The 27,474-nt window shown below is 42.9% G+C and overlaps 1 protein-coding gene across 1 annotated transcript in view; it reads right to left on the bottom strand.

Annotated features, from left to right (window-relative positions):
- The window catches only part of PLCB1 (phospholipase C beta 1), a 630,414-nt gene that overhangs the window by 255,798 nt on the left and 347,142 nt on the right, over positions 1-27,474 (bottom strand). The window contains exons 5-6 of the mRNA XM_066595662.1: positions 27,177-27,256; positions 2,945-2,998 (exon numbers count right to left, since the gene is read on the bottom strand). Of these exons, the coding sequence (XP_066451759.1) occupies positions 2,945-2,998; positions 27,177-27,256 (134 nt within the window). The remainder of the gene's footprint in view (positions 1-2,944; positions 2,999-27,176; positions 27,257-27,474) is intronic.

Genomic DNA, 27,474 nt, shown 5'->3' on the forward strand with positions numbered 1-27,474 from the left:
CTTAACAGAGGACCATTCTCTGTATTTGCTCCTTAACCTCTGAAGGACCAGGCTGTGTCGTATCTTAAGGACCAGACACTTTTTAGGGTGGTTTAACTGCCCTATTTTTTTTCATTCAGCTGCCAAAATTATTTTTGGGTTTTTTTTCCCATGACATATAGGGCTATTTTTTAAATATCTTTTTCAGTTACTTTTTTCCCCGTTTTTTTTATTTTATTGGGGGTAAAAAGCTAAAAAAAAATTTTTTTAACATTTAGAGTTATTTTTTTTAATTAGTATATTTACGCTAAAATACAGTATGGGAATTTCTTTCTCTCTTCTGCTTTCTTCTTCTTCTATGTCCCCTTTTTTACTTTTATGTCTTTTTTCTGATTCCCCGCTCTTGCTTTCTCATCTTCCTTTCCCGTTCCTTCTCTTTCACCCTACCCCATTCTCCTCAGGAGGATCTCCCCCCTGGGGTTACACCTTATAGGTGGAATAGTTTTGAAAATGTTACAAGCAGTGTTAGGGAATAGACATTCCCCATTTATTTCATGCAGCTCATTTGAGCATGTACCAATTTGAGGATATTGAATTAACCGTAGAGACATCTTTAGAAAACATTTTATTTGACAGTTCATCTGTCAAAATGTTTTACTTGGGTAACGTTATTGATTACACTACAGTGATAAATAATTGTGAAACTGATATTTCTCTCATTGTCTGCACTATACAAGTCTCTAATAAAATACATTTTAAATTAAAATAAAGTATAGGAATGGGTTCCCTATTTTGTTTTGGACATTTTGATATATAATATGTATGGTTTTGGATGTTTCTCATGACGTCATATAAGACCTAAGGGGGGCATTCACATGTTTTTTTTTTTTTATTTGACATCCCCTGTAATGACAATAGTCACTGGCAGAGCTGGTCAGGGTCTGCTAGGACCCTGTAGTCCTGCTGTGCCAGGAAATCCCAGTGGTCACGTGACCACCAGCTTGTGTAGTGGAAGTGGAAGAAGCACTTTCACTTGTTAGTACATAGCTCTCATCAAGTGCTGTGTATTTGAGAAAGGAGAAGGCAGAAGGGGTTAAAAAACACTCCTGCCTTCTCCTTTGGGTTCTTAGCTGTGACTAACAGCTGAGTACCCGACCTTCTTTTGATTGATTGCAGAAGCAGGGGCTTTAATCCCCCCAACGTATTTTTACTATTGGCTGGGATTAAAGCCCAGGACCAAGCGCCGTAAATTTATAGTGGTTTGTACTTACTGGGTTAATAGGGTTTAAGAAAATGTTTTTTCTCAACTTGACAATTCTACTGATATACAAGTTAGTGCAGATTACTTAGTGTCAATGTCAATGCCAATTTGTCAAGGTTCCCTCAAAATTTGGTTAATAGTCTAAGCATTTAAAAAGCCACTATTTTGTTTCTCAGCCTAGACCTTCTAGCGATTGGGCCACAAAGATGAGCATTTATAAGCAACTTTTATTCTTTTAAGTTCCCAATCTGCCTCATTTATATATGGATGCCTAATATATAAATACTTCTAGGGTGTCATTATAGGGAGAAAACTGACTATTGACATTTAGTCTTCCACATACCTTATCGGATCATTAAGTAGACAGGCTCAGCAGAATAATGTAAAGGCAGATCAGAGCCGCTAATGGAGGACGAACATGGGAGTGGTGAGTAACTCCTGATTTTTTTTTAATATCACAGGGAACATAGTGACAGGGTGTTCCGTAACTCGGACAGACCCTTTAAATTTACCCTTTCTCATGGAGTGTTTTTACAGTGTTTTTCACATATGAAAAGAAGAAACCCTAACAAGTGAAGTTTGATGCAGCCTGGGTTCCCAACACATTTGCTTTATTCAGAGAAGTTTGACTTTTATAATGAAGTCTACATGGTGGCTGTTTTGAAAGCTATTGGTTTACACTAAGAAAAGGACCACTAGAGGTCAAAATATCTTTGAGAAGGATCAGGCTCTTAAACTGGAGTGAGACCTAGCCACAATATGGCCCATAAGGTCCACCAGTGGTCATCCCCATCTGAAGTTAACAGTACAGGCAATAGTATGTAGTATCATGCGATATTGTACAGTATGCCTAGAATTCCAAGAGGTCGTCTTCCATCCCAATACATCCCGATTCAATACTAGTTCTGTGCAGGGCACTCAGATACAAACAGGTGCCGTTACACTTCTGCTTCACCTCATTTCCACTCATGGCATTTATTTTACAGACAAAAAGAAAATTTGCTCAAAAAAGTGTATTGTTCAACATTCGTCTCACACCTAAGCTAATTTTGCTTTGGGCCTGTACCCCTAGATTTCGACATATAAAGCATAACCTTATGACCTCCCAGACACTATCTACCACCTAACAGGGATTTGAAAAAATTCATCATCTTTACAGGTTTTAGGATCCCATGGCTTGGGAAAATAATACCAGGGGCCAATTCATCTGTGTTTGGAGCATGTGGGGTGCATTCAGCCAATCATTCTAGTAACTTTTCCATATATTCTATAGGCCTGATATAATGCAAATGTATGGGTATTTTTGATTTAGGTCTTCCTTTACCTTTTAGATGCTTCCTTTTCTAGCACTAAATATGTTATTTTATGATAGTTTGTGTTTTTTTTCTTTTCTGGTTCATAAAGGACATTTGGTCCATATTAATTATGTTAAGTAGTTGTAAAAGGTGTACTTTTGTGCTTTTAATGCTGCGATCTTTCACTGTATACTGAAAATAACCTTAAACATGCATTTGAGAAACTGCAGCAACATCCCCCTTCTCCCTGCTTTTCTCTGTACTGTATTACCTGGGGGCTTAGAGCTATAGAGTTGAGAAAGCTGGCACTTTCCTCTAATGAGATATATTACACTTTCTGGCATAATCATGTACTACTGACTTATACAAACAATATACAATAGTAATGCCTTAGATGCCAAAAACTTACTTTTTCACAGGAATTTTCCCTTCTTGATTGACTTGAAGTTTCAGCTTGGTGTATCTGAAAAGGTTTAAGAAGACAATATTTCTATTATTTTTTTTTCCTTTAGAATGTTGGGTAGTAGATACATTTTTCACAACCAAGGCATACTGAAAAGCAAACCTGAAACATAATACTCAGGGCTCTTTCACACGGGCGTAGGCCTTTTTACGTGCGCCCGCCGGTGTCGTAAAACCATTTGAACGGGCGCACAAATTTAACGTTTGTTCGCCCGTTAGACGGCACGGGCACTGGCGCATATACACCGAGGCCGCAATGCCATTGGGCTTCCCCTCCCTCCACCTTGCTGACTCACCTCCTCCGGTCCGGCTGTGTGCAATGGAAGGGGGCAGGACAGGGACGAAGATAAGCTCCTGCCCCTTGTCCACAGCTCCCTCCCATTTCAAACAGCCAGAGGGGAGGGGAGAGGAGGAGAGAAGAGAGGGAGTTTAGCAGTCACACTGCTAAACTCCCTACCACCTCCCTTCTCCAGCCGCTGTCATTGGCTCCTGTAGGAGTCCATGAAGCGGCCGATGTATTCCAGCCCGAAAGATAGTTCCAGGACTATCTCCACGGGCCAGAGTGAAAGCGCTCGGCGCTATATTGGCCGTCCAGGCGCTTTCACGCTGTGGGAATACGGCCATATGATTTGGTGCATTGAATCAAATGCATCAGATCGTAGGGTATATCAGCCGGCCGTGAAAAGACGGCCGATATTTGCTTGTGGGAAAGAGGCCTCAAATTGTGATTGTTCACAGTAAGAGAAACCAAATAATCTTGTAGATATGATACCTTTTAATGGCTAACAAAAATACATGATGTTATAGTGAGCTTTCAAACCTCACAAGGTTCTTCTTCAGGCATAATGAGAACAATCACACTGGTTAACACGGTACTAAACTTTTTTCATAATACTCAAAGTCATATTATAAGATCAGAGGGTTTTTGTGTGCAAATATTATTGATGATCTATCCTCAGGACGGGGCATTAATAGTTAATCAGCTGGCATCGACCGCTCAGGACCCCGGCCAATCAGCTGATCGGGCACCCCCTGTTGGCACCACAACACACAGGGCTACGAAGCAAAAGCAGTTAACTCCGACCCTATGTACCGGCCAGCGCTTGTAATTCCGCTTTCACTCCTGTGTGTTATGCCTAATCTGTTCATTGGCCAGGATCCCGAGTGGTGGACCCCAGCTGATAGGATAGGTCATCAATTCACAAAGCAACACCCCTTTAACACAGCAAAGCATACAACAATATAGATGTCAATTTAGGAGAGCCCTTCACAGGGTAATACTCAGGCAGCAGAATGTGGTGAGATGGTAGTGGACTTTCTGAGGATGTAACTTACATAAAAGGGTAGACTAATCTACAGCAGGAGTATGATCGAGGCATGCAGGTAAAGTCCAGTGCCTCAATTAAAAGTAAGACTTTATTCTATCACATTGAACCATGTCGGATAGTTCCTTCTACAGTAGCAATTTATTAGTCCAAGCACTAAGCGCAAGATTAGCTCAAAGTTACTTTACACGACTCCCTCCCATACTAGAAGTCACAAGAACTCATAAGATCTAGCAAACGTTAACTTAACCTTTAACTTAACTACAATTTACTGCAATGCCGTAAACTGAGTTATCACAATGCTCCAGTCATTTTAATGATGGCCAAAAAAAAAGCACAATCTATCATTTATAGGTCAAGAAATTCCAATGATCTATGGTAAGGAATACATTATGCTTCAGCTGCTGCAGAATCTCTTTCTGTTCATGGTTAATTGATGCCCTAAAGTTTTAAAGAAAAAACACCCAGAAATGTATAATTAAAGCCATAGGAGCCGAGAATGATGGTTAAGGACAGGACAGTCGCTGTAATTACTGCAGTATTTACATTCCTCAAGAACCCAGAGGTATATGTTATCCAGACGGACTTATTGGTTGGTTTTGACAAGGTGACATTCCATGGCAACTTCATCCTTACTGATTTTATCTATCATAGTAGTTTTCTCTGTAAATATAGTCCAAAAGATTAACTCTTTTCCTTTTATACAGATGTACGGCACAGACCATTAGGACTTAACGTTCAGCACTGCACATTGTAGTTGTGTCTAAATGATCACCCAATATCAGCTGTGATTGTCGACTAAGCTGTTGGGATCAATAGAGATTGGGGTAATTATTGAGCTTTTACTCAAGTGCTGTTCCAAGAATGGCTATACATATCAAACGTGACAGAAGTTGAACATAAGAGATATATACACTGCCCAAATAGTTAACTTAGTTATGTGTATAGGACATTACGTATGGGAACGTTTCTGATGTATTATATTTAGGGTTGGGCTGGCCCATCAGATTATCATAGGATTCTCTGGTAAGGATTCCTTTAGACAATCTGATTCTTGTGGTGCCACAGCTAGCTTATTCACTCTCATGCAACCTGTTTAGACAGCAATTACATCGTTGGCCCGTTCAAACTAAAATCGTTCAGTCCTTCACATTCGCTGTTTAGGTGAATGAGCCAACGAAGATTTTTATGCCTGCAGAAAATGAACGAACTAAAAGTGAATGATTAGTGATCAATAAAGATGAGCGAGCACCCAAATGCTCGGGTCCTCGTTAATTGAGTCGAGCTTTTCGTAAAATTCGAGAGCTCTATTCGAGTAACGAACCCCATTGACTTTAATCAGAGACTCAAGCATTTTTGTATGGGACCCGCCTATTGTCGAGCTTTTTTTTTGTTTTTGTTCTCTCTCTCCCTCTCTCTCTCTCTCCCCCCCCCCAAGCCAGCCACAAACTACCATTGATGTGCGCAGCGTCGCAGCGGGGAGGGGTCAAAACAGACATGTCACAGCGGGGAGGAGCCAAAACTGGGGCGGAGTCAAACACAGCATGATGCTCACTTGAGTAACGAGCACCATCGAGTATGCTAATACTCGAACGAGCATCAAGCTCGGCAGAGTACGTTCGCTCAACTCTATTGTTTAACATTCAATCATTGGCTCGCATTTAGACCAAACAATTATTATCCACTTTTGTCGTTTGAACGATTTTATGAACAATATCGTTCCGCCTGAAAACGCCTTAAACTCTTATCGGACACAATAATAGGATCCTGAGTTTGGCGGTGTCTGTTCTTATGGCAGTGGTCTCCAACCTGTGACTTTCCAGTTGTTGCGGCACTTCAACTCTCAGTATTCCCTGAGTGAGATTTTTAATGGAGGCCAGGACTGATTTTTTGCAGGACTGACAATTTTTGTGTTCCCTGACTTGGTTAACGACGGCACATCAGCTTTTCTCATCCTTTAAATATTTGTTTCTTAGTTAATAGGAGAGACTTAACTATGTTTCAATGGAAATATATATGGCTGAAATAAACCACTCGGCAGCTCTACATTTCCTACTATACTCTCTAGGCCTATTAAAATTTTAGAGCTGACCTTGAATAACTGCAGATCTAGAGAGACGGTTCATGTACAATTGTCCCATTTATATAGATGAGATACACAACTCTATAAACACATCCAAATAGTTTTTATGTGGCTGCATTACACCAGCCATCACTTTTATTAAAACTGGCCATATGTGGGCCTGTTTTTTGGTTTAATAGAACCATTTTGTGGTAAATATACTGATTATTGATTAACTTTTATTTTTTGTGGGACCTAAAAATTGCAATTCTGCTGTTGTTTCTTTTCTTGCGGCTTTTTATGGCAATTACCGTGTGCCTGGAATAACACTAGTTATATAATACAGGTCATTGCAATTCCAACGATGCCATATATGTTACACAAAGTCTAAAGCTAACAAAGCCCCTCTTTATGGAAAACAAATATTTTTTAATGTGAACTCTTTAAAATACATTTTATTAGATTGTATGAGATTAAATTTTTAGTCCCACTAATGAACTTCGCTCTAAGTGACATGTAACAGCAACCATAGAGACCCCAACAAATTGCTCCCTTCTAGACTCTTTTCTTTATACGTAACATCCAGAAGGGATGGGGTCTTTTTTCATGAGACTGATATTCTTCTCTATACCCGGCCGTAGCTAAGAGACCATTTATACTGGTAGACTTTCTGCTAGGAATGATCACCGACTGACGTTTGTGCAAGTGATTCGGCACTCGTTCAGCTCCATTTACATGGAGCAATCAGCACTACTGTATATCGTTAATGCAATCATTTATCCCCATTGACTTCCATTAATGTCAGCAACACGACCTTGTTTACTCCGAGTTGCTGACAATCAATGATTTTTGGTGTTTTCTAAAAGATGCAATCACCCAACAAATCAGTGTTTGCTCATTTGTTAGCTTACGGCAGTTTTTTGATGTTCCTCTAGGGTGTTTATGGCTTCCTCGATGATTTATCACCAAGACCTTATGATAGTGTGGTATGCAATCTACTCCAAAATGATATACAATACTACGATGTAAAACTTTTAGGCAGATGTGGAAAAAATGCTGCAAAGTCAGAATTTTTTCAAAAATAGAAGGCATCTGATTGACTTCAAATTTTTTCTACAGCAGGACAACAACCCCAAACCTACAGCCAATGTCATTAAGAACTATCTTCAGTGTAAAGAAGAACAAGGAGTCCTGGAAGTGATGATTTGAGCCCACAGAGCCCCGATTTTAACATCATCGAGTTACTGGAATTACATGAAGAGACAGATGGATTAGAGCATGGGTGTCAAACTCATTTTCCCCGAGGGCCACATCAGGCTTATGGTGACCTTCAAAGGGCCGATTGTAAGGCTGGGTTCACACAGGGCGGATTTGCCGCGGTTTTGCCGCAGCAGATCCGCCCGCAGCCGCTAATCTCGGGATTAGCCAGCCATGTGGACGAGATTTCTCAGAAACCTCGTCCACACGGGACGGCTAATCCACTGTGGTAAATCTGGCTGAAACCGTGGCTGCGGTTTCAGCCGCGGTTTCAGAATATGCAGTTTTAGAATAAGCAGCATGTCCATTCTTTTTTTCATTCCGCTGCGGCCGCGCTCTCCTCTATGGGAGCGCCAGCTGCAACGAAAAAGCAAGCGGCCGGGCCGCTTCAAAGCGGTTCTCCCGGCGGAAATCTCGCGGCTTTTGCTGCGGCCAAACCGCGAGATTTCCGATGGGAATACGCCCCGTGTGAACCCTGCCTAAGGCTGCCTGCAGACGGCCAGGTCGGATGCTGCTGTGAGAATTCTCGCAGCGGGACCCGACCCGAGCCCCTGCAGGGACCAGCGCGGCACTCACCTGCTCCCGCGGCTCCGGCTCTGTGATGTGCCGGCTGCCCCGCACAGTAATAGAGCATGCCACGATTTGTTTTCCATGCGAGATTTCACGCAGACAAATTGCAGCTGTCTGCATAGGGTTGCGTTTTCTAAAGCAATCCTATGGCAGGTTCCACAGGCGGAAATTCTGCGGAAAATCCCGCCGCGGAATTTCCGCCCGTGTGCAGGGAGCCAAAGACAGTACAGTAAGGACTTGTTCACACAAGCGTATTTGCGTACATAACATGTAGTGAATAGAAGCCATTGATGCATACGGCGCACCCCAATAGGCCATTGAAGTGAATGGGCCGTGCAAATACGTGGTGAATGTGCAGGAAACCTATGTATTCACTGCATATTTGCGCACCATTTCAGAGTGCCCACCTGCGTTCCTTTTTATGTACGCAAATATATAGGCTTAAGCGATTTTTGATTGCGCAAATACGCAGCGCATTTGTGTGACCGAAATACAATTACCCTTGTGTGAACAAGCCCTAATAGTGACCCTGATAGTGGCCCCAGTAAAAATAACAACCTTCACAGTGGCCCAATTAGTAATATTAAGCAATGTTATAATTATAAGCCCCCCTCCCCCCAGTAATAGGCCCCTCCCTCAGTAATAAGCCTCCCCTCAGTATAATAATAAGCCCCCTCAGTGATAAGCCCCCACCTCAGTAATAATAATAAGCAGCCCCCCCAGTAATAAGCAGCCCGCCCAGTAATAAGCAGCCTCCCCCCCAGTAATAAGCAGCCCCCCAGTAATAAGCAGCCCCCCACTAATAAGCAGCCCCCACCCCTCAGTAATAAGCACCCCCCCAACCCATATACGTACCTCTTCCTTCCTGTCAGCGTCGCTCCCTCTCTGCTTGCCCTGAGCCCGGATGCACACTGACGTCAGTGTATAGCCCGGCATGCTTCCTCCCCGAGTCCTCTCCTGCGGAATGGATGAGCAGGGGACTCAGGGGAGGAGGATCCTGGCTGCACACTGACGTCAGTGTGCGCTGGGATCAGCGGTAACAGCGCAATTACCAGCGGGGAGCTGCGGCACCCCAGCTGGTAATTGCTTCAGTGGTGAGCGGCGTCGGCATGCCGCAGGCCACATAACACAAGGCAGCGGGCCGGATTCGGCCCGCGGGCCTTGTGTTTGACACATGTGGATTAGAGCAAGCTACATCCATAGAAGATCTGAGCTTAGTTCTCCAAGATGCCTGAAACAACAGCTTTGCCAAATTGATGTGATTTACATTTCTCTTTCGTTCATTCACTTTGTAATTTAATTGACAAAAAAAACTATTAACACTTCTATTTTTGAAAGCCTTCTTACTTTGCAACGTTTCTTCCACACCTGCCTAAAACTTTTACACAGTACTGTATCTCGACTAGGTTTTTACACCTCTCCCTAATTGCAACTGGTGCTTTTATGTAGTTTTCTCATGGTACAAATATTGTATATAATGCGGACTAGTCATTATGAGGAAATTATAGTACCAGTGTAACTGGTGCGCCACTTACTAATACAATATATAGTGAAAGGGATTGGAGTTGGTTAAAATTAGTCTGTGCAAATAGTAAGCTATTGCCATTATTTGTAATTTTGCTAAACAGTATGCAGTGTCCCATAGGGTGACGCCGAAAACATGGCATACATTGAGGAGCTGGGAGGGCAAGATGCTGGCTTGTCACGGTGGCACTTACAATGCTCCCTCCCGGAGGGATGCACATAGCCTAGGCCATGGCAGCACTGGGCCTCTTCCGGACATCACCGGCATGGGGATGCCCAATAAACTGGGGAACAGGGGTTGTGGTCATCACGGGTGACGCCACCGTTCCGGTACCCACCGGCATGAACGTTGGCGAGGAAATAAATGAGCCTCAGACAGTTGTATAATACCTCAAGTGCCCAGGAACAGTTAGGGCCTGGAATAAACTTTCCTGGAAACTTTAGTGGTACAAGGCACAAATGACAAGTTTAGAACATGCAGGAATGAGATGAAGCAAAGTGCTTCTACATGGCAGACCCAGACTGTAGACGCCGTGTGTGATTCTATAAAGATGCGTACCTCCACTCAGCAGGACTCAGACTTTAAGATGCTTGAGTGTGAACAATGAAACTGAAGTACCTCCAAGTGGCGGTCCCAGACCGTCAGACGCGCAGGTGTGAATTGATTAGCTAAGAGTACCTCTGCACTAGGCCTTGCCGCAAGAACACGCACGCTTAACTCACGCTCTCTCTCTCGGTAGGCTTACTCCTCTAGCAGCATTTCTGGTGGTGTGCGGGAAGTCTCTCTTGCTCTTCCATTCTTCACTACATGAGGACTGAAGATACCCCCATCGAGCCGACACTCTTTTACAGGAACCCAGAAGACATGGACCGACCTTTCCTGCTCTCATGCACTCCTATTTATACCTTCTATCATCCCACGTGACAGGAAAGAATTGTTACATTTACAGACAGACATCAGTTACATTTATAGACAGACAGACATGCACATCACACACACACAGCTCTGCCACATACATCGCTCATCCCATACAACAGGGATCACAACCAGCACAGCAGAGTCTTGCACACACTGATCACTACCTAGTTATGTGACCCCGGACTCCTCCCACATAGGTGAATTGACATCATCACATGTAAGGCACACAGTCACTCATGACTTCGGCACTCACAAACAGGTGGTTGTTAGTAATATGATTTAGTAAAAGGGATTGGAGTTGGTCAAAATATTTCCGTGCAAATAGAAAGCTTTTGCCATTATTTTGCTGACCACGTGATTTATGAACTTCGGCTGCTCACCGAGGAGACATGTTCGCTTGTTGCTTTTGCATATGAGCTGCACTTGATTTACAAGCTTCAGTAGCTTGCTGATGAGACATGTTCGCTTGCAGCTTTTACATATCTGCTGTATGAAATGTACAAACTTCAGCTGGTGGCTTGTCTCTGTGTCATGTAAGCTGCATTAGCTTCACAATGGTGTTGAATTTTCTGTGGTGACATGTTAGCACAATGGCGATGGGTTTGTTTCAACAGTGGACAACGTTTGACGAAGGTTAGACTGGTGTTGGCGGCATTAGCACTTGAGATGACATGTTCAGGAGATGTGCAGATAGTGGGGAAGGACTATGCTTCAAAGTTGATGGTCAATAGGCGTCGCAGGCTATGTATCCACACAGGTGTGCAGCTGTCTCACAACCACCTACAAACTGCCAGACTGAGTACTGCTGTATCCAAAGCAACTGAGGCCACAGGGTTTTGTGTGGGATGTAGTCCGCCCGTAATCCCTCATTCAGTGCATAGGGATGGACTACCTGTGATGATGTCACCGTCATGTGATCAGAGGCAGAGCTCAGAGTTCAGGTGACTGATCACATGATGGTGACATCATCACATGTAACTCACACAGTCACTCATCACTCACAGACAGGTAGTTGTTAGCATTTTGATTAGATCTATTTATAGGAAGGTGAATGAGGTTATAATTCAAAAGTCATTTTCCTCTACGGATCCATTTATCTAATATTAGTTTTTTAAAGGATCAGCCACTAATACAGGACAATTGGAAACCTGTTCAAAAAACTTTTCCCTTAAAGGTGAAAAAAACCCCAACTTTTTAATACCTTTAATACTAAAGGGCGTACATGTGCTCTCCACACGCGCCGGGTGCTGGCTGTCTTTCATAGCTGCCAACTTGTCCCCCCCTCTTCTTCAAGACCCCTTCCTCCAGGATGAGATCCACCAGAACTGCCATGTATTTCTGCCTATGAAGACAGGCCTGTGGTCTCCGAGGAAGAGGCAAAGATAGCCTTGAAACATGTTTGGCATCCCTATAACACCAGAATATCAGAATTCAATCACATTGCAGTATTGATGCAGGAATTATTTACTATTCACTTTTAATATCTATGGTTGATCATAAACGCCTTCTTATTTGGAATGATTATACCTTGGATTACATCCCCATTGTGTTGTATCACCACCACGCTCCACAGTTGAGTGTACTATTTGAGCTACAAGGCTCAGCTAGCCATTTACCGCACGCTTGCAGTGTTATCCTGCATGAGCTCCATACTTGACTACTATTGGAGCTACAAGGCTCAGCTGGCTGCCTGCAGAATTACCGCACATGTGTGGGATACTTGAACTTTTGTAGTGCTAATACAGGTATGGGAGGAGGTGCTGAAGATGGTGAGGAAGGCGAGTGCCGGAGTCCAGCGGTGATCTTGAAATATTTTACATCTAAAAGAAAAGTTCCCCATTTGGAGTTCTCAATCTGAAACGTGCAATAATGGAATAATGGGATACTTGATTATAGGAGATATCACCTGGAATCGAACAGGACATTTGATTGCAGTCTGTGGCCATTGATTGCATAATATACATTACAGCTATACAGCATATACAGAGTTGAGTCACATTATTATGATCAGCAGCTAATATCCATAGTAACCGCCATGTTCTGCACGGACAACAGATAGACAGACTGGGAGAGACTCAATAAGGTGCTGGAAGCTTGTCTCAAGTCATGCTGACTTATAGTCCATCCCACAGAATGTTCATAACACAATGATTGAGGTAGTCCCACAGATGCTCAATTGGGTTTAAGTCTGGGGAATTAGGGGGCCGCAGAATTATTTGGAAGCCTTGGTGTGCTCTCCTAACCATTGTCAGACATTTCTAGCCATGTTGTATTGTCCTTCTGGAAGATCCCATCACCTCCAGTCAAGATAAGTAGCATGTATGGGTATACAGGATCTGCAAGGATGGATTCATAATCAAATCGGTTCAGAGTGCCTTCCACATGAATGCCCAGAGAATGGCACGGAAAAACTCCCCAGACCGTAACTCTTCCGCCCCCAACTTGTGTTCTTCCAGCAAAGGTAGCAGGGTGTTTGTTCTCTGATGTTTCTCGCCTGACACATTAACGTCTATCTTGTCAATGAAGCAGAAAATGTGACTCATCAGAAAAGGTAACCATTTACCCATCAGTGGTGGCCCAATTCCGATACGGCCATGCAAACTGAAGCTTTTTCTTCCAATGTACCTTAGTTAGCATAGGTGCAGTAACCATCTGTCTACTTTGGAGCCCCGTATGCAGTAGGGTTGACTGAACTGTTGTTTTAAACACATCGGGTGGCCCTCTGGTTCATTTTTACGGTGAGCTGCTCCACTATAGCATACCTTGATAAGCTGACGTTCATCTCTTACATCAATGGCATATAGTGCTTTACAGTTTTCATGTGGGTTATTCTCAATAGTGCTATTTGTCCACTCATGATACTTTTATCACAGCAGCATGCGAACAGTTCACAAACTGTGCTGTTTGAGAATTATTGCCACCCTTGACCCGAAAGCTAACAGTCATCCCTTTTTGCAACTCTGATGGTCCTTTTGCCCATGACGAGTGATATGTGAGCCGACAACCTTATATACCCACCAAACCTGCCTACGACACACCACATCCTTCATGGGCTATGTGCTACCGACATCGAAAGTAGAGGGTAGTTATAATAATGTGACTCAACTGTGTGTGAGTTTATCTATTCCTATAGCTTATCTGTATAATTTACTATCGAGGCATACATAGCTTCTACGTAGGCCCTGCTGTAAATAGCCTTTAAGGTATACTATCTGTATTTGATTTTAATGTTATCATTTGGGGCTGTCAATTACTTGTCTTCAAACAGAGACATGATATGGAAGAAGCTACTGCCAAAGATCCAGTATAAGGGTATATTCACACGGCAGATTTAGGGACTGAGTCTGCCCCCAAATCTGTGTCCATTCATTTGGATGGGGAGTTGCATTGCGGATTTCTCCACCGTGGATTTGAGATGAGCGTAGGCAGCCAAAAAAAAAAGTAACATGTCACTTCGTAATGCGGAATCTGCAGCAAAAAGAAGCATGCCACAGATTTAGAATCTATGCAGATTCTGGAGTGGATTTAGTCGGCGATGTGTGATCACATCCTAACTACACTTCCTGTCTCAGGCCAAGTGATCGCCTGAATACTTTCTATCCACTCAATGTCAAGCAGCTGCTTCAGTCTTCTTTTTTTTGTACCCCGAAGTGACTGCCTGTCCATGACTGTGCTCAACTAGGAAAAATTCTTTCTTTCCAGCAAATGATGTGTATTCTCTACACGGCCCTGCCAGACACATTTCTTTGCCTGTTAGTAAAATCACTCCCCACCACTATCCAGCACTGTCAGTCATAGAAAAATGTCTAGCGACACATAAGATTGTCCCTTATATGTTTTCTCTCCAGAGCCCTCTGCACTGACAAGGCACAAATTGCACATAATGACTATGGGCATACAAGGCGAGGGCTGTATACCCAGGAGTGCCAGGCTCTGGCGGTTGACTGTGTATGTAATTATAGTAGGCATCTCCATTGTAGATTCCTCTGCTCGTAATGGGACAGTCTCTCCGTTCTTGTTTAATCTCCTCTTGATATATTGTTTGTGAGTTGAGAATCCCTATGTTCTTCTAAAGCATCTGTAAGCCTAAAGATTCTGGCAGCACACTGATAACGCTCTTCATAATGCAAATATTTACATATAGTCGGCGATTTATGTAAATTACAGAGGGCACAGCAAGTTTATGTAAATTTATGTAAATAAGTAACACAATCTTCAATCACATTGGTATTTTTTTATATCAACCTTCCAGTTTGGTTCATTTCTTTGCAGCGATTTTGTCCATCACTGACCTGCCCAAGAAGGTAACTTTCGATACTACTGCATGTGTCATATGATATTCCACTTTAACATCATATGTATAGATGTAGCAAAGTTTGTCCGGACTGCGACAACTCTCTGCAAAAAAGCTATCTTAAGCCATTTGAAAGCCATTGTGATCATACACACATCAAGGCCATTGAAAAGGTATTGAAAGGGCAAATAAAGTCTAGCACAGAACCTTTTCTTAATGTGTTAAGTCTCAAGTTAAACCCTGCTACACCTGTATGTGTACTTGTTGAATGCCTCGTTCCAGTACCATAAACTTTCATTTGGTGCTAGCCTAAAGTTTTACGTTTCTGAGGACTTGAAAATTCACTACAGAATCATTAGTTTGGTCAAATACTGATTTTATGCAAAAAGAGTTGGTTTACATTCAGAATTTGACATCATTCCACAAGGGTTTAATGGAATTATAGTAAGCGTTCTATATGGGCTGCTTATGTTTTTCTACATTTAACTTGAAAGCTTGCATAGATGTTACCATTAAAGGGTTGTCTGACTTTAAACAACCTTTGCCCATTTAATTTTATGTTACATGCATGGGAACTTTGTAATGTAATGTCCTTGAGTAGAGTGTTAAGGCAGCAGAAAGGTTGCAAATTCAGCCCCTGCATGGTTCAGGTAGCCGGCTCAAGGTTGACTCAGCCTTCCATCTTTCTGAGGTTGGTAAAATGAGTACCCAGCTTGCCGGGGGTTAATAAATAAATTACCTGAAAGCCCTGTGGAATAAGTTGGCACTATACAAATAAAGATTATTATTATGTCCTACCAGTAGAGATGAGCGAGCATACTCGCTAAGGGCAATTACGCGATCGAGCATTATCCTTAGCGAGTACCTGCCCGTTCGGAAGAAAAGGTTCGGCTGCCGGCGGCGGGTGGGGAGCAGCGGGGGAGAGCAGGGAGGAACAGAGGGGAGATCTCTCTCTCCCTCTCTCCCCTCCGCTCCCCCATGCTCACTGCCGTAACTCACCTCTCACCCGTGCCGGCAGCCGAACCTTTTCTTCCGATTGGGCAGGTACTCGCTAAGGACAATGCTCCATCGAGCAATTGTCCTTAGCGGGTATGCTTGCTCATTTCTACCTACCAGCCATTTTCTAGATCTTCAGATCCAAGACATGGTCACATGACTTGGATCTTTCATGATTACAGGCTTTCCGGTGACGTCTCGCATGTCAGCTTCATTCAGTAGTCACTAGTGATGTACGTTCATTGGTCGGCTCACTGCTCTGTTTGGGGCTGTATAATCCCTGGCACACACCCAGCCAGGAATACAACCTGCGCATGGGCATGCCATTATACAATCCATCTTTTGCGCCTGTGCCCACCAAGATGCCAGAACTATCATTGGAGTTGAACTTTGCTGGATCGGGAAATGAAATTGGCAGGAAGCTAACAATGCAAACAAACTGGCTGTTCATCAGAAAAACTGAACAGCTGTGATGGCAGAGATGAAATCTTGCAGTATAGCAATGAAGGTATAAGGTAGATTATTTACGACATGCGGTAACATTATGTTTTTTAGGAGTGGGAAGACCTCTTTAACTGGAAGTTTACAGTTGCTCATTGTTATGGTATATGGTCGAATTAGGATTTTCCTTCATTGGTACCAGACTAAACTCACCAAGTGGTAGAATGGAGATCTCCGAATGATATGTTCCCGCTTGGCCAATGTAAACCCAGAGCTTGAAGATCCCAACAAGCTGTTATTCCAATGTAATTGCTGCCAGAGGTAGTTTAGAACTCAGAGTAAAAAAAGACTAATATTTGTGCAACGCTCTTCCACCACAGATCCGGCACAAAATACTGGAGGAAAAAAGTGCTGGATGCAGAGGATTTCTTCTAACTAAAAGTAGGGCAGCCGAGTGGAAATTGAACAGACCCCATTATAGTCTAAGAGTCCATTTGGCACTGCTTGGCTCTGAGCTGTTCGGCCAGGAGATTCCCCTTTTGCTGCTCCCTGAATGGAGCAGGAGAGCAGAACCCCGGGCGTAGATGTGAAACCTCCCTCTAAATTACTTATTTGTAGATAAATACACAAAGCACCCATGTAAAACACATGCCAAAATTTGAATTTCTTTAAAAAAAATCACCCATAAGGCCACTTCTCATGACTCCAAAATCAAAAGCACTTTAAAATGGCCCCGTGATATGGTGCCTTTCCTCCCGCTCCTTGATTATTACCAGTGGTGCCCTGAAGAGTTACCCATACATTAGGACAATTTTGGCTCCACAAAAATAACATAACGTTAACCCTTTAACAGTGCACAAAAAGTTTTTGGATGCATTGCTCTAAGTTCAATGTAGTTGTATTGGACTTTTTACATTTTGGGGTAAGTAAGTTTGTTTTTCATACAACATGTTTAAATTTTTAGGTATATGATAAAGTATTGTTAAATAATATTTAAATCGTAGAGAGAATTGTATAGGAAAAATAATTGTTATATCCAATGTTTAAGGATGGGCTTGGAGGAGCGTATGGGCACAGCATATTACATGCGTGGGTTTTGTGTACGTAATCCGCTGTACCAATGTCCCATAGCCTCCCATGTTGGCGCTCAAAAAAAATTGCAGCGTGTTCTACCTTGGTGCATATAACGCGTGCATACATGCCAAGATTACGGCTATCTGAGCCCGGCCTTACACAGTTGTAAGAATCCAATAAAGATGTGTTCACATTGTTGTACAGGTTAGGGCTCCTTCAGACAGGGGGATATTCTCACCCAATACGCAGATAATAGAACCCATTAATTTCAATGGGTTTGTCCTAATTTGTTTTTTTGTGCGTGTGCGTCAATAAAACCGCAGCATGCTCTATTTTTGTGCACATTTGTGCATGAAATATAAGTTAATGGGAGGTGCGGAAATCAGCACTCAATTGTAACAGTAATCTACCCTGGATACGCCAGCCCGGGTTACCCTGGATCTTACCTGCAACCCCTATCCCTGCCTACTTGCCTCCACTCCTGATTAACCCCAGAGGAGCAACTGGGCGACGGTCCCTACGCTATCTAGGAACCAAGAAGGAGCGCTGGCGTACCTGGAAGAAATGGGTAGACTACCGACAGGACAGGCAGATGTAAAAGAACCAGCACGAAAAAATACTTGATAGGACCGAGATAGATGGAACAACCTGGCAGATGGAAACCAAATAGCAGACAAGCTGACAGAAGAAGAAGACCTACAGATGAAGACTAGCTATGAACCTGAAGGAAACCAATAACTGACAGTGAATGTACCTCACTGCCAGCCTTATAAACAGAAGCCTCCGCCAAAGGGCGGAGAATGGGAGGCACTACCTCCCAGCAGAATCCAGTATACAGGAGCTCATGAACGGATCGTGATCACAGGCGCGCGGCGCCGCCCGGACCCACGAGCGCGCGCACCGTGCCGACCAGCCACTCGCACAACCGACAGACGGACAACAAGCCAGGGCCACATGGTAACATCAATATGCATGCAAATGCGCAATACGCTACGCAATTACATGAAAAAAAAAATATATCTGGACCTCATCAGGCTACATAGCCTTTTAACTTAAATCATGGCAGATGGTGTCCTGTGCCCATGGGAACATGCCATGCGTGCACAAAAGTACAGTAAAATGCACCAATACGCTCGCACAAAATCCTCGTCAACAGTGCAAATACGTTGCGCTGAAGTGTGCACAACTGCGCATGCGTCCGTCTGAAGGAGCCCTTAGGCTCTCCTAACATCTGCATCTTGTCTCCTGCTTATGAAGAAGGGCACAATGCAGTAACAATACATTATATAACCTATACTACTAGTGCCAAAAAGGCCTCATTGACTTAAAAGAAGGCCCACTTGAGTTCTGCCATGTCCATCGTCTTAATGAAGAACTATGCCTCTAATCCAATGTAATGAAATTGGCAACAAAGCCTCACCATAATGCCTCTGATACCGATGTGCCTACAATCTTACTAAGATTCTAGTGTTTAAATGTAAGTAGACTATAATCATACTATGCTTGCTATATTTTTGGTTTTTGCACAGAGCCGTGTGTACTTTGGGTGCTGCCATATTCTGTATCCCACATAGTGTTATAGAGGTGTTTTCAATGGGTCCATGCACACTTTCACTTGTGTGCGTGCATTTCGCAGGTGCAAAAAGAGGGCCGTGCTTGATTTTTGTGCGCATTTGCGCACCCGATCCCCGTGAAATTGTACAATGAACTACGCAGTTTCACAAAGTAATCAGAGCTAATTAAGCTGCACAGCCTTTTCAATCCTGGCATAGTCCCCATGGAGTTAGGGCTGACGGTCACAGGCAATTTGTCATAGCGTGAACCACGGAGATAAATCGCACGCCTAGCACGCATGACACGCCTTCCATAGGATTACTATGGAAAGCGCATCCCAATATAAACGAGTAGAAAAAATCCCTCGCGACTAACAAAACACGGCATGACGCGATTCTCCATGATAAATCTATCAGTAAGATAGGTTCATCACGGAAAAACGTGCGGAAAATCGCGGTAATATTAGTGATCCCCCGCGGCAGAATATCGTTAGTGATATTCCGTCCTGCCCGTGGACACTCAGCCTGATATATGTGTGATAGCATGCCCATAACAGCGCAAAAAGCTGTGCTATCGTGAGCGTATCTGCGCTTACACTTGTGGGAAGGAGCCCTAACTGTGTGATCAAGGCTTTATGTTTCTTTGGACCGGTCAAGATTTTGGCAAAATCTACCAGGCGCTGATTGAAGCACATGTGGATTGGCGCTCATTTCCTTTTTTTTCATGCGGGCCTAGAAGCGTCCTATGAGGGCAAACGATTTTAATTATGGTCATTCGCCCCCGTAGGCTGGCAGTACATCTCTCCGTTCACATCGGGAACCGTACAGCCGGTCAGAAAACAATTTTATACTCTCTGAAATTGAACAATCAGCCAAAATCAAAGGTTTGCTCAATCACTGGCTGATTGTTGGACCTTCCAAACGTCCTGATTGTTGGGTGAAGAAGTGTTCTAAGAAATGTTTGGGACCGTTAATTGGCCCTTAGAAAAGGACCATTGGAGCTGAATTTTTTATTTAACCGTTTCCATGCGGAGGTTTATTTGTAGAGTCATAGAAGGCAACAGTCATCACACAGTGGTAGCACGGCACTACGGACTCGGCTGTTCGGCATTGATGAACTAGAACTGCTACGTTTGTTGAAGGGCGCTTTCTCATAGTTTGTGTAACCCGCTGACTGTGCCATCTTCAACCTGTTCTTCATAATTGACCTTTTAATCATGTACAGAAAGTAGGACAGGATATGTGTTACAAAGCCCTGCGTTATTTCATTGTGGCAGGGAAATAGTTGAGTCATACTTAGAATGTCACGAAAGCACAAGGCGGCCAGTGTCGGATGCCAGCTTAGATTTCACATTCATGTCATCCTTGAATTCCAGCTTTACTCAATACAATATAATGGTGTAACTATTATAGTCCCCCTGAGAAGCCTGCATCTCTTTATAGTGGTTTTATGTTCGCGTACAATAGACCAGTAGAGTATTTCTCATATTACTGGTCTTCTTGCAAAAAAAGTGCACTTGATGAAATAAAAAAGGGGGAAAAAAATCATGTATGAACATGTAAACCGATCCGCAATAACAAGTTTTGTGATAACTGATAACTGTCACATGTTAATAACTAGAGCCTTGTGTGGCACAGAGTGTTAAGGCAGCAGAAATGCAATCCTAAGCTCTCCCTCACAACCTGAAGGTTGGTAGTTTAATCCCCACGTGGTTACGGTAACCAGCTTAAGGTTCCATCCTTCTGAGGTCGGTAAAATGAGTACCCAACTTGGTGGTGTGGTAATAAATACCTGAAAGCGCTGTGGAATAAGTTGGCGCTAAACAAATAACAAGATTTATTTATTTTTATTGCTTCTTCAGGTCATTTTCATATTTGGCGGGTTTGTTGCAGAAATTTCTACAACTGAAAATCCATTCAATACATAATCAATATGGTCATTATTCAATGAATGGCTGAGATTGGTTAATCGAGCGCCTGCTCTGATTGGCTGAGGCGGTGTTCTTGAACCAATCACAGCAATCTCTTGCTGGAGGCGGGGTATTCAAGCCTTGTTACCAGGAAGAGAATGCTCGCTCAGTGCTGAGAACTACAAGGAACCACCTGAGCACTGCAGCCAAGCGAGAGGGACCCAAGCAGCGCCTGCTAGGTAAGTAATAAGACACCCCTCGAAATTAAGAAACTGTGATTTTTTGGGGGGCAAAAAAAATAATATAACACAGTGTTTTATTTTTGGGGAAACACGGTAGTCCCTCTGTATAAACCCTCGGTCTGAAGTAACTTTGGTGGATATTTATAAATCCGGATTACATATGAGGATATAGATATATGTTTTTTTTTTTTTCTTGAGTTGCAAATGCGAGTGAAAACACACGCCTTGCAGTGCAAAGAAAACTCTGCAATATTGCTAAATGCTTTCGATGGGGCCGGCAGCAGCAGTGCCAGCTCCATTGAAAACATAGTGAGTATATCGCGGACTTCTGCCACAGCTGTGACAGTTGTGGCAGAAGCCCAGGATGCTATCCCATTGCTTACAATGGGGTGGGTGCTGCTGCGGCCCCATTGAAAGTAGTGGGTTGCAGGCAACCCCTGCAGGGAGGATTTTCGGGGAAGGGCTTGAAATATAAGCACTTCCCTGAAAATCATCCCTAGCTGGTGAAAAAAAAATTATATACTCATCTCTCTGCCACTCAGGCACATCCTCCAGCTGAAAGGTCTGTGCTGATTGGCTGAGCACTCAACTAATCACAGGCAATGCACAGCCATTCATCAATTCATCAGCGCCAACCCCATTGAAAGTAATGGGATAGCCTCCTTGACTTCTGCTACAGCTGTGAGGGATGAGGGAATCCCCTGCTACAGCTGTCACGGCTGTCACAGCTGTGGCAGAAGTCTGTGATGCACTCCCTATGTTTTCAATGGGGCTATCGCAGTTTTTTTTTCTCCGCGCTGCGAGGCTGCAGTGGAAAAAGGCAAATGAGTATAAAACCATAGAAAATCATTGGTTTCATAATTATCGCTCTCGCATCGCAAGAAAAAAATATCGCTAGTAGGTAGGCACCCTTAGTATATTCGCCCTTTTTTAATCTTAGAATAATGAAAGTTATATTTTCAATTCTTTTTCAGTGATTTGACCTCTCCATGCCAGAAACCAGAGCAACATGGCAATTTTAGCATATGACTGATAACGTCATACCGCGGTCAGACTCTTGTTGCCGGGTATATTGGTCCTCTTTACAATAAGATATTTAACACTTTCGTTGTATGGGTTGTCTAGAAATTATTTTGATTTTAAGACTTTAATTTTTTTTGTAGCGCTCACTGGCCCGCGTGAGGTACTGAAACTATAGACGTATTCTACATCAATAAAAACTCAAATGCACAAATTGAAAAATTGAAATGAAGAATAAAACTAAACAGCAGATAAACTTCAATCTGTCCAAACTATTTGTCCAAACTTCAATCTGTGGGATGTTTTTCATGTTCATGAAGCAAAGAGTCTTGTAGAAATCTTGCAGAGAACACGCTAATTTCTTGGCAGACACTTTAGAGCTGGCATTCAGCCATGGGTGGGGCTTACTATTGTTCCTCTCTGCTTGCAGGCAGAGCAGTGGGGAGAGGCTCCTTCTGCAGCCACTTCACTTACAGGCAGATAGAGGATCCTGAAGAGGAGAGGGGACATGGCTAATCTCCTCAAACATATGTAGACAGATTATGCATTTCTCTGATTTGATTGCAATATGATACAGAGTAGGAACAAATATAAGAGGGAGATTATACAAGCATTGCTGGGAATATTTTGTCACCCTGAAGTGTATCTGTCAAGGTGCATTCACACGAGCATGTGCATGTGCCGTATATAGGTGCGCACAAAGTCGCACATGCACGTATATGCACAAACACGAGTGAATGCAGGTCCGTACCCATTGCCTTGAAAGCAATGGGCTGCCAGCAACCCCTGCAGTGATTTTCGGGGAAGGGCTTTAAATATAAGCCCTTCCCTGAAAAATCATCTCTGTGTAAAAAATATTTTAATAATATACATATACTTACCTCTCCGTTGCTGCCATGTACATATTCCCCAGCAGGGAGTCCCTTTTTCACTGAACACTGTGACAGCACTGTCACAGTATGCAGTGACAAGCGGGCTCCCCGTGGGAAGTAAAGAATCCCCTGTGACAGCTGTGGCAGAGGATCGCCACTTCTGCAGTCCCATTGAAAGCAATGGGCTGCTGGCAAGACCTGCAGGGATTTTCAGGGAAGGGCTTTAAATATAAGCTCTTCCCTGAAAATTATTCTTACAATGTGTTAAAAAAAAAATATATATATACCCACTGGTCCTCAGTTGCCGGGGCTCAGGTGCGTCTAGCCTGTCTTCCCTCTGCACTGTTCTGAAGCTCTTTCAGCAGTCGGGAATTTAAAATCCGCATCTGCTAAAAAGGGCTGTATCTGATTGGCTGAGTACTCAACCAATCACAGGCAGCTCTCAGACATTGATTGAATGACAGCTGAGTGCTGCCTGTGATTGTTCACAGCACTCAGCCAATCACAGGCAGCACCTGACCATTCATAGAATTCTATGAATGGCCAAGCCCTATTGAAGTGAATGGAAGCCATCCGATCTGCGGCACAGCCACAGCTTTCACTGTGGACGTGTCGAGGATCCGCGGGAAAGCAGGAGATTAGAAAAAAAAGTGCCGTAATGAAGAAAGAAACGGCCGGCATGGAGGAGACCAGTGCCGGATCTGCACAGGTAAGAAAATTTATTTTTCTGTCCATGTCTGCGTGCACAGCTGGTTTCCGCTGTGGGATTCAGCAGATGGAATCAGTGCGTGCCCATGGGCATTGGGCCTAAAGGCTGCTATTAACCACTGCCCTAATTCTGCTTAAGGGTACGTCCACATGTAGTACAATTGGTACAGATCTTCCGCAGTAGAAAATCCGCACCAGAAAGCTCATCAAAATCCAAACAACTGGTGTATCTGTTGAAAGGGTGAAATCTGGCGTGAATCCGCATCAACATCTTAATCAAATGGTGCAGACTTTGATGTGAATTTTGGTGTGGATCTGCATTAAAATGCTATGTGTGAACCTACCCAAATGGCTTTTCTAATTTATTTATGTTTTTAAATTTAACTCCATAGTGCCCCAACTAATAATTCATTAAATAGCTAACTGTTGCACCAGAGCACCCATTCGGCACTCTAACACCACATCATGTGATGCGTGAGGTCAATGGGACTCCTGGCCCTGGTGACATTTTGTAAACAGGGCACATGGGCTTGTAATGTAGAGTCCTAGGCTTGTTTACAGAACATCCCTGATTATGTTCCAACCACGGCCTGTCATTGGCTTCAGCAGTCATTTGGGTAAACAAGCAAATGTCCGCCATAGCCAGAGTAAAGCAAAATTGATAGGAGGATGACAGTGGCAGTGGGAGAGCAGCGGGTCAAAGAATAGGTGAGCATAGTTTTTTAAAAATGTGATTCCCACCCACTGCCCCAATATGTAATATATTGAATAAATCCTTTAAGGACTCATACAGCGATAGGGATCTACTGTACCTTCCTTACTGCAGCCTAGTCCTCTTATCATTGTTGTTCTAACTCTATAAAAGGATTACTTCTAGGACTGCAAGGACCAGGGGGGTAGCTAAAGGCTCAAGGGTCCGGGTGCAAAAGTTTATCTTGGGGTCCCCCAATTTCTCTTAACCCCTTAACACAGCGCCGTAACTTGAAGCTTCTGGGCCCCAAAGCAAAACCTGTAACAGGGCCCCCGACTATAATGCTTTATTCATAGTCCTGGGCTCCCTATATGAAGAAGAGAGGCCTTATGGGTCCCATTAGGCTCCTGGGCCCGGGTGCATCCTCTATAATTACACCTGTGGCAAAGACATATCATGTCTTTCAAAAGAAGCAATGAAGGAAATGCAAAATCAACTGTACTACATTACTAACCTATACATAAATATTGCGCACATTATGACTGCTAAGTATTTTAGGGAAGACACATGTACACCAGAATGTACTAATAAGCCAAAGGGAAGACATCATAGATTGAGCTGGGCAATATAAGTTGACTAATATCTTTTTCTGAGAATTGTACTTGTATTATTTCCCAATGCGATTTTCCATTTCCTCTGGCAGAATATTCTAAAAGACCCTTTAGCCTTTCCCAATTTTACTTAAGAACCTGTAGGCCGTTTTGTACACAAATAGCTACAATGGCCTTAGTTACTTGGCAAGTTCAAATCCAAAGCAAGATCTTCTCTGACATACAACGAAGGTTTGATATTACCTAAATTTCACTTTTGACACTTACATGGGATGCGCACTTTGTGAACACTAAGGAGACTCGCTGATCATTTATTTCAGAAGATGCAGTTACTACTCCATACATATGGTAAGGATATATTTCTGGAAACGGTTGATGTTACATCTTCGCCACTGTCTTCCGTATCACTATGAGTTAAGGATTTTGCATAGAGCCTTTCCTGAGAATGCCCATTATAGAAATTGAGGTCTTTGCTCTGTTGCTGTGAATTATCCCTCCAGGCACTCACACCTTATACAGAAGCAGTGATACCAGAAGCCTATTAAAGGGATCATATCATTTTTCGCAACTTATTTTTGACTCGCCTTGAGGGCATATGTAGCCAGAGAGTAACAGTTTGCACTGCAGCATATTAAAGTAGCAATAATGTAAGCAATAGGCAGCATGATGGCTATAATGTTGAAAATGAATGTACGGCAACATTATGTTATTTCATATTATATCAGCCAGGTTTTTGCTAGGGCAAATATATTTGTGGTACTTTTCAATTTTTTATGTCAAAGTACTGTAAATATTTAATGAAATCCTGCAAAAAAGTCCTTTTTTTTCAAACTGACCACTAGAACACATATAATAGGTTGACATTTCCTGTTTTCTGCAGCTCATTTGTCAGCTTTGCCGTGTAGTCTGGGACACAGTTAGCAAAGTCAGGGCAGAGATTCCAATGACAACTCTATGGAATAGCTGGAGGCCTACATAATAAATGATCTCCTCTGACACTTCCCTGGAGGGCAGTATTTTATTTTCTCATCAACACTACATTAAAATGCTTTTACCTTGTATTAAGGTGCTTTTACAATAGCAGATTTTCTGCCAGGATCGAGTGCCGATCTGCATTTTTGCAAGTCGATAGGCATCAGTTTAGCCCCATTTGGATAGCACAATCAGCACTACTGTATGTTCCACAAAGTTCATTAGTGTAATTGTTGGGGCACATACAGTTGCATTATTGTCCGCAGGGTGATTCACTGCTGAAAACAAATGATTTCTGGTGCCACATAAAATATGTGATCACCTGATAAATGACCATTTATGGTACCACTGGCACCCTCACATGTCAGATAATCAGGTGAACCAATATTTAGATGAATGCTCATCACAATCATTTGACCATGTAAAAGGTTCTTTAGTTTATTGACATTTTAATGACAATTAACCTCAAACATTTTGTGAATTAAATTGGTTGTCCAGCTGTAAATGTACTGATAACCGTCAATAGTAGATAAACAGGTCTGCCACCAAGGAACCTTCCAATCAGCTGTTGATCAAGCCAGTGTGCTTCCACACTGAGCTGATTTCTACAGGAGGCAAACAGCTTTGTTCCCACTGCAGTGGCCAGACTTGGTATTACAGGCAAAGTTCCCATTGAAGTGAATGGCCTGCAATACTAAGCTTGGCCACTACAGTGGAGACAGAGCTGTCTGCTTCCTGCAGCAATCAGTGCATGAGCATACCGGCAGGGGTCCTGGGCGACGGAACCCCACCAATCTACTATTGATGGTCTATCCTAAGGATAGTTTACAACTCTTTTAAGATTGGCCATACACATTAAGCTACTTCCATTTCTACATCCAAAACAACCTGAAAACAGCACTTCTACGTTCGTGCATTAGTAAAGTTATCCATTTCTCAGGCAAATGCTCCATTTCACCATATCTGTCTGCCTGAAACTTCTCAAACTCTCAGATACTTCCAGGAGGAAAAATGATATTTATAAAAGTGACATCTTATTTAAGGATAAACAATGGAGTTTAAAACATTCAACATAAGAACCAGGAAATTATCTTGGAAAGTAGCAGCCTTGCTTGCAATAAATATTGAAGCTACTTACGCTTTTTCCAGAAATGCATCCCGGGACATGTTCTGTGCCAGCAAATTTGTTGCCAGACTGAAAATCTCATCTGTCCACTCCTAAGTAGAAATAATATAAACATGCTTTAACTAAAGTACAAAAGCCATAAGATGTTTAGTTTGATCTGTCCTTGTAGCCAGCCAAACATTTTTATGTTGCATGGAAAGGAGAAAACAGTGCTGTAAACATAAAGTTGGGATGCCACTATTACCTGTGAGACAACACAAATATCCATGATGAAGAACCTGTCATAGAGACTCCACGGGAATACTCACAC

This window comes from Eleutherodactylus coqui, chromosome 3 (genome assembly GCF_035609145.1).
Source record: "Eleutherodactylus coqui strain aEleCoq1 chromosome 3, aEleCoq1.hap1, whole genome shotgun sequence".
In the NCBI taxonomy this organism is placed as follows: domain Eukaryota; kingdom Metazoa; phylum Chordata; class Amphibia; order Anura; family Eleutherodactylidae; genus Eleutherodactylus; species Eleutherodactylus coqui.